The 8282-nt window shown below is 36.2% G+C and overlaps 1 protein-coding gene across 1 annotated transcript; it reads left to right on the top strand.

Annotated features, from left to right (window-relative positions):
- Positions 1-3776: 3776 nt before the first annotated feature.
- LOC107480407 (uncharacterized) lies at positions 3777-7826 on the top strand. The gene is made up of 7 exons (XM_052258566.1): positions 3777-4315; positions 4706-4791; positions 5254-5400; positions 5520-5628; positions 5809-5932; positions 6286-6559; positions 7165-7826. The coding sequence occupies exons 1-7, from the start codon at positions 4192-4194 to the stop codon at positions 7270-7272; spliced, it is 972 nt and encodes a 323-aa protein (XP_052114526.1). The 5' UTR covers positions 3777-4191; the 3' UTR covers positions 7273-7826.
- The last annotated feature ends 456 nt before the right edge of the window (positions 7827-8282 follow it).

Consider the following 8282-nt stretch of genomic DNA (forward strand, 5'->3'; position numbering starts at 1 on the left):
AAAAGGAGACAACTTGGAAATCCCTAATTTAGGATAAATGAAGAAAGTAATCTCTGTTCACCACTGTTGTACATCAATGGTCAAGATTGTTTCTTGAGGACCAAGAAGTATCTCAAGGGTTCAGATTTGGGTTCACAATTGAAAATAATTTTCTTTGCTTCCCTGATGCTTTCGGTCAAGCAAGAAAAAGTCAGACTCAAATTTCTAATTTGGAGATTAACTGAAAAAGTGACGTGGTAAGCTGGAAGCACACAGCTCAAGAAATTGACTTAGGGAGAGCAACCCAGCAACATGCTAGGAGATAAAAGAAGATTTCTGTTCATTAAGAAGCCAAGGAGAGAAAACCAGAGTTTGATGAGTTGTGTTCTGTAAAAACGTTCCTCTACTTGGATAATGCTTTCTTTCAAAGAAGCATTCGGCTAATATGAAGAACTTAATTTGAGGTTTGCGAATCTGGTTTGTCACATAGCAAAGAGGCTGTTGATGAAGTCAATCTCTTTCATGTTTTATAGATTGTAATGTACTTTTCGATGTTTATCTTTCTGTAATTTCTTATGAGAAAAGGCATAGTGAGAGAGTTCAAGTAAAAGCCATGAGTGGAAAAAGGCTGAGTGATACACTTGAGAGAAAAGCCTAGAATTATTTTCTGATTTCTTTAGGTATGTCTATGTCTTGTATCTTGTACCTGTAAGGTATCCCTTTCTTAGTTGGGTTAGCACTAAGAGTGAATAGTTAGGTATTAGCATAGCCAATGTCAAGTTAGGTTAGAACTTGAGTGTGAAAGGATTGGGTCAATCCTGTGGAATTGATGTATGTAATACTTTTAACTATAGTAAAAATTCCTCCATTGTTGTAGAGGAGACTGGACGTAGGTTGCATAGCACAAGGCAACCGAACCAGGATACATGCTGGTGTTGGTTTTTCTCTTCTCTGCTGTGTTCTGTTTTCTGATATTTATGAGACAAAAATAAATTGTCTCATAAATTTCCGCTACTGAGTACAAACAGAAACAGAATTGAAAGTTTGTTTTAAGAGGGTCATAACAGTAATTTAAAAGAAAGGCATAGATTCAACCCCCCTACTCTAAGCCTACCACAACCTTCAACATATTAGTCCTCGCGCCCCAAAACGATGTCGTTTCAAAACAGAACATATTTCCCCTTGACTCCCTCTTCCACCATCACATACGCTGCCCCTCCTTTCCTTGCCCTATCTACATCCCTTTCCACTCCCTCTTAACACACTCTACTCCCCTCCCCATGCGCACCCTCTACACCACACCCAACAATAAAGACAAAGATTCAAAGAACAAAGAAGAAGATGAAAAAGAAGGTGTTGCTTTTCTTTCTTTCTCTCTCTTTCTTTCTTGGAAATCAGTGTGAACGACCCATCAAAATTTCACACACTGAAATGCTTATTTGATTTCAAAGTTTGATTCTTTTCATCATTTCCCAATCTGAGTTCCGCTCTGTTCCTTAAGACATCACCAAATTACTCTTTTTTATATTGAAAACCAAAGCCATTGGCATGGGAAGAGGCAGAGGAGTTACGGCTCTGAAACCCACGGCGGCGGTTGCAGCGGTGGAGGTAAACGGATCAGGGCCGATGCCAGTATTGAAAGAAGTTAGATACCGCGGCGCGAGGAAGAGACCGTGGAAAAGATTCGCCGCCGAAATCAGAGACCCGTTGAAGAAAGCAAGGGTTTGGCTCAGAACCTTCGATTCGGCGTTGCCCTTCTCATGTGCCTCATCTAGTATTGTGGTTTCAACATGATGACCATCCCCATTGGTTGCATTGGCTTCAACACCGTTGGACTTTTTTGGAAGCTTTCTTTCAAGTTCTTGAGCAGCTTCGAACTCTTCAGACTCATCCTCTTCAAATATTTTAGGAAGTTCAATAGGATTTTGAACAGCTTCCGCATCATGCTTTGCAGTGTCAGCATTTGGAAGCTCTTGTGCCACAGGCCGTTGAGCAGCCTCCAACTCTTCGTACTTGAAAACTATCTGCTGCAGCTCATCATTAAGATACAAAGCTTCAAAAAGTGTCTCTTCATCATCTGTAGTGCTTTCCGCAATTTCCTTAATGATAGAGAGTGAGTGCTTGCACTTGTCCAGCAAACTGAGAGTTAAATCTTTCTGCGAAGAAACGATAAAATTGTAAATTCTATCAAGAAAATGTTATCCCACAAACTAGATTACATGGGGGGGAGGGGGGACACATCATTTTCTATCTACAACCTATCTCCATTTGCTCCATGCCCTTGCATTTAAAAGCAAGTACTGAATCGGAATTTCGATCTTCACAAATATATAGAACATACAAAATCTCCATGATGTAGTGAACAAAACACCAATTTATTATACTAGATAGGAATTAGACCTTCAAGGTTTTGGACTCTGCCTCGAAATTTATTATGCTAGATAGCAATTCAATACTGTTTCGTGCAACTACAAGAAGCTCTTTCTTCTCTTCAGCTGACATGTGTTGGAGACCGGAAGAAAAAGCCAAGTCATCCATAGAAACTAGTCCAGCTTCAGGAATAGGGTAGCTTGAAGGAGGGTCTAATCCCTATTGTTGAAGATAAGACCTTAAATTGTGAGGAACACCGGGCGAACTTCCTCCTCCTACATCAACTAGTTCAGCCCTTTCTTGCAAATTCTGCCATCAACCACAGAAAAATCAGAACTCAGTTAAACTCTAAATTAAGAATGTAAAGCGCTCCAAAATTAAGCACTTCATCTTCCCATGGCAAATTCAATTCTGACATTCAATCATATATAACAATGCAAAACAAGGAAAGGAGGGGCAGCGTAGGTGATGGTGGAAGAGGGAGTCAGGGGGAAATATGTCCTGTTTTGAAACGACATCGTTTTAGGGCGAGAGGACTAATATGTCCTGTTTTGAAAAGCTACACATTTTGGTGTGAGAGGACTAATATGTCTTGTTTTATAAAGTTACATGCCACGTGTACTCCCGTAACGGCCAGGTCAGCGCCACGGGAGCCACGTCAGCATTTTCTATTGAGCCCAACGGAGTCACTTTAATGGAGGGGTAAATTTATCCGTATTTTGAAAAGGTCAGGGACATAAATATATTTTCTAATCCTCGAGGACGAAAATGTCCGCAGAAAAAAAGGTCAGGGACGGATTTGTCCTTTACTCTTAAAATTAAGTTAAATTTTAGGGACGATTTTGTAAACAAAAAAGGTTGGGGACGAAAAAAATTTTCAGCCCCTATCTTAGGGATCAAAATTGTGCTTAACCCTATTTTTTTCCTTTAAAAGGTATTGTACTACAATTAATTTTTTGCGGTATCATTTTTATCAATGGTTTTTCTTCACTTAACCACCATTGGTGAAAGAATTTTTTAAAAACAAACTTATTAATAGTTTGTGGATATTTAAAACTCCCATAAAATATAAATAAAACTCTCACAAACTAATTTTTGTTATTATTTAACGAATTTTTTAATAAAATATCGTATTGTCCTAAAATAAAAAAGTTGAAAGTTAAAGTGTCTTTTTTTAATAGAGATCGCTTTATTTTTTGTAAAAATGGACAAAAACTGAATTTTGAAAGAAATAACGACAATAATATCAAAAGAAAAAAAAAGGGAAAAGAAAGAAGTTACAAAAATGTATAAGGAAGAAGAAAAAAAAACACGTTTAAAGATGAAGAAAAATACATACACAATAAATAGTGCATAATATAAAAAATATTTATAACAATTTGATCGAACTTGATTGGTCGCTGATGGTTTTTTGCTCAATCAAATCATGCTGTCAAAATAAAGTTCATAGTTGAAAAGGTTGTGTTTAGTTTTGGCGTTTGGGAATTCTCAATTCTTGGTCTCACCGTTTTCTCCTAATTTCGCAGCGTAATCATTGAACACTGAAATTTGTTCTCCACCCAAGAGATACAAAGAGGAAAGCAAGGAATAAGAGGGATAGAGTGGAACCAACTCTTCCTAGTTCCTACACTCAGTAAGCAACATAATTAGTTAGGAATAACAAGAAGGTTTTCGTTATTCTCTTCAACTCATTTCCCCTAGACGGCTAAACTCAACTTCACTGTTCACTCTCGCTTCTCTCCTTTTTACCCTTCCAATCTTCCATTTTCCTCTTACTTCAACTTCCAACTTTCCCTTTAATTAATTAATTAATTAATTGATTGATTGATTATTAGTTAATTAATGACGGATCAAATAGTTTCTTCTCCTCTAATTCCTCCTCCATCTATCACCCACTCTTCCGCCATCGACCTTGAAGCCGGTTCCTCCGAACAAATCCAATGCCGGATTTGTCTCGAAACAGATGGTAATTTTGCCCTTTCCATTCTCTTTTTTCTGTTTAAATGTTTCTAATTTCCAGCTTAGGGATTCGATCACCTGTTCTGAGCTTGTTCCACGATTCTACTCTATTTGTTTAAATGCATTTGCTTTATCTCAATTTGAGCTTGAACTATTTATATCGAGCTATTACGTGTATAATTCTAGCTGTAGTTCTTAGTTTTTTAGTTGTTACTCTGAATTCTTAGCTCAGTTTACTGATACTTGAATTTATTGCGATTCCCTAGTATATGAATTTGTGAATACTTAATTATTTAGCTTAACATTTAGATTATCATGGTTCATGATATATCCTACCAGTTACTATCTGCCTGTTTTATAAATATATTTAGTTAATTTTACTTTTAATTCATCCCAGGCAGAGATTTCATTGCTCCTTGCAAATGCAAAGGTACATCAAAATATGTACATCGAGAGTGTTTGGATCACTGGCGTGCGGTTAAGGTATGGATGCCGTCTATATTTAAGTTTCAACGGTTTGTATACTATCGCAATATCAATCTATTTACTGTTTGCATAGGGTAACAATTATGTGGTTCATAAGTGATGAATATGATTACTAGCTAAGGGTTGCCAACTTATATGTGACAATAAGCGGATCCCACTTTTATTGATATGAATACTTTTCATTTTTAGAAAGTTGTTTTATGGTTAGGAATCTAATCATTGTAAAATTTATACACATTGTTATGAAAAGGTTTTATGTGCTTGCTTAGTTCTTGTTAGGTAGTTAGGTTTCACAATTTAGTTTTATGGCTCATGCTATATGTATCCTCTGCTTTGCAAACTTACTTTTGGAATCTCCTGCCATGTACATATTTTTGAATTCCTCAATATCAAAGTGTGCTTATCCTTGTAGTTCTGTAAGACACAAATTCTTCTGAGTTTAATGGTCAATTCTTGCAGGAAGGGTTTGCATTTGCTCACTGTACTACTTGCAAGGCACCTTATCATTTGCGTGTTCATGGTGCTGCAGATAGGAAATGGCGTACCTTGAAATTTCGGTTTTTTGTCACCAGAGACATTTTGTTTATATTTCTGGCAGTTCAGCTTGTAGGTGAATTGTTTCCATCTTCGTAGCCATGTTGATGCCTTTTGTAATAATTTGTTAATTGCTCAGATGTTCTGATTCTACATGGCTGCCTGTGGCTCTGTATTTCCTTTTTCTGCAGGTCATTGCTTCATTGGCATATTTGGTTTATCTAATAGATGGTTACCAGCAGTACTGGCTTCATCTTGTTTGGGGTTTTGATAGTGAGCCAAGCTTTTACTACATATGTGGTAAATAATTATTAAGTTTGCAGTAGTTATCCAAACGCTTATACCAAGAATTGATGTTCTTGTTTATTTTAGTGATGATGGCTTGATGTTTTTTCCCCCCTATAAAAATAATGCTGATTTATTAGTTCTTATTATGTGCTGGTTTGGTCGTTTATTTCCTTTTGGTCCTTTTGAATGTAGGAGCCCTCTTGTTTTTTGTGTTGCTTGGCCTATCAGGATGCTTCATTACTTGTTATGATCGAAGAGTTCGCAATGATTTGGCACAGCCTTGTCGAGAAATCTGTTTTTGTTGCTGTCATCCTGGGTAGTTCCCACTTCCTCTACCTCTACCTATATATTGAGTCTTGTGATGTTAAAACATAAAACACACCATTATACACTAAATATCTGCCTGAGGCATCATAGGTTTTCTTTCAAATTCTTTATTGCAAAATCCATGGTTCAAGAGTACTGTATAAGACTTAATCGGTGCTATGTTGGATACCTTTCTTTCACTAAGAAGGAATGCTTGTAAACTATAGCTTTCTTAAAATACATATCAGTGAAGCTGTCAAGTGATGCATCCTTGGACCTGCTAAATGTAGACTGTATGCTGGGACAAGAAGTTCAGAACGGTAGTGACTGAGGCTGATTTTATTTTCGTTTCTGTCATTGCAGAGTCTGTGCAGACTGCCATTTGCCGGGGACACTTTGCATGTGGACTGATTGCACTGCATGCTTTGAGAGTTGTGGAACGATGGCAACTGAATGTGGAAGTTGCATGGGAGGTGCTGGCGAAGCAGGGCTGCCATTACTATTCATAATGGCTTTGATTTTTCTCGGACTCTTTACTCTAATTGGGATATTTTACAGTGTATTAGTGGCTACCATGATAGGACAACGAATATGGCAGCGTCATTATCATATACTTGCAAAAAGGATGCTAACAAAGGTGCCATTCACTTTCTTTTTGTTTATTTTTACAGTTTAACGAACTGTCAATTATTGATACATTGCGGTTGCTAAGTCAACCTAATTACCTTACTGATATAGTAACCGAAAAGGAATGTTTTTTTTTTTTAAAAATAAACTAATAAATAAAGAAAGAAGAAACTCACTGATCTATGCAACTAGCGTGGCTACATAGGGATTTATCTCCAAATTGCTACAATGTGTGGTGGTAGGCTTTTTCTCTTTGCATAGCATGTAAATCTGCGATTGTGGTTTCATATTTTATTATGGTAGGAATAGCCAATACTCTCAATGCAGATTCCTTTCTTCTTGCCTCCATTTTACATGGTGATGTAAATTTGGCAGCGACAGTTTTACAGTGCAGACATATGACGCACAAACTGCTGAAACTTCTAGCCACTTCTAGATTCTAGTAGTGGCTTTTAATACTGGTTTTTCCATGTATGAAGTTAACTTCATTTGTAACTTTTTTACTTTTTTCTTCCCCTGTTCATAAGTTAACTGCATCTTTAATCCTTACTTAAAAAGTACTCCCAAATAACCAGACATCATCTTGATAAGGCAAGTTTCTGCTTATTATCGTAGGAGTATGTCGTTGAGGATATCGACGGAGAGGTGTCACGGTCTGACTGGTCTCCTCCAACTCTCCCACCGGAACATGTTCAACAGCTGAAATCACTGGGCCTTTTATGAGTTTGAATTTTGAAGAGGAATCTACCTGCTCAGAAAAATGACCGTAGAGTCGAGATTGACAATGGGTTTTGGTAATTTGGTCTTCTATCGGGGTGCTACAGGATTGATCTAATGTGAATTATAGTCACTCAACTGAGTTTGGTTAGATTTGTATGGTTGTGGTGATATATTGAAATTGGAGAGCTGCTGTTCCGTCAAATGTAAATAAAATAATAAATAGTCGCTAGTTTTGAGATAACGCCAGTCCATCGTCATACGAAGATGTGCGGTGAAGTAACGACACATAGTATACGGCCAACTTAGTGCATGGTTGACAAAGTCACAGGGAGTAGTTGAAACTTGAATGTATAGTAGCACTCTTTCGGTTCCAAATTGTCACTTTTACTTATTTTATTTTTGTTTTTTTTTTTGGGCAAGTTAAAAAAAAAGTATTTCTCATTGCTTTTTATTATTTGAATTTTGCTAACACTAGTGTGACACTTGTTCATATCTTAAAAATGTTGAAAGCTTTTATTAAAGGTTGAATTTTAATATTCTTTTTTTATGTCTTTAAATTTCGGATTCAATTGTATCGTCCATGTGTAAGTGTATTTTGTTAATGAATTTATCTATCTTGTAGCATAAGGATACATATTAAATTATTAACATCATAAATTGAAAATTTTTTTATTGAAAATATAAAAAATGTAAATTTTTAATATAGTTATTTACTTATTTTATATTTATTAAAAAATTTTAAAATTTTTTATTAATGATAAATTTATCATGTACTTTAAAATATATATTAGCTAATTTTTTTTAATATAACAAATATTGTTTTTGTTATACGAACAGAGAGTGTGATTCATTCACCAATTATGTTAAGAGTTTTGAAGAAAACCAAGTTGGATTGGTCTGATGGTTAGTTCACTAATTTATTTAAATAAGTGTCGAAAATTCGAATCTCGTCTTGTGCATGCAGCAATCTATTGGCAATGGAGCTCCGTTCTGCGACGGATTAGTCCTTGAAG

The sequence above is a fragment of the Arachis duranensis genome, chromosome 3, assembly GCF_000817695.3.
Source record: "Arachis duranensis cultivar V14167 chromosome 3, aradu.V14167.gnm2.J7QH, whole genome shotgun sequence".
Lineage (NCBI taxonomy): Eukaryota > Viridiplantae > Streptophyta > Magnoliopsida > Fabales > Fabaceae > Arachis > Arachis duranensis.

What these genes read in the sequence shown, in the direction of transcription:
- LOC107480407 (XM_052258566.1), top strand. Translation starts at nt 4,192, where the DNA reads ATGACGGATCAAATAGTTTCTTCTCCTCTAATTCCTCCTCCATCTATC. An exon ending in ATCACTGGCGTGCGGTTAAG is followed by an intron (nt 4,792 to 5,253) that starts GTATGGATGCCG and finishes CAATTCTTGCAG; the next exon opens with GAAGGGTTTGCATTTGCTCA. An exon ending in AAGCTTTTACTACATATGTG is followed by an intron (nt 5,629 to 5,808) that starts GTAAATAATTAT and finishes TTTTGAATGTAG; the next exon opens with GAGCCCTCTTGTTTTTTGTG.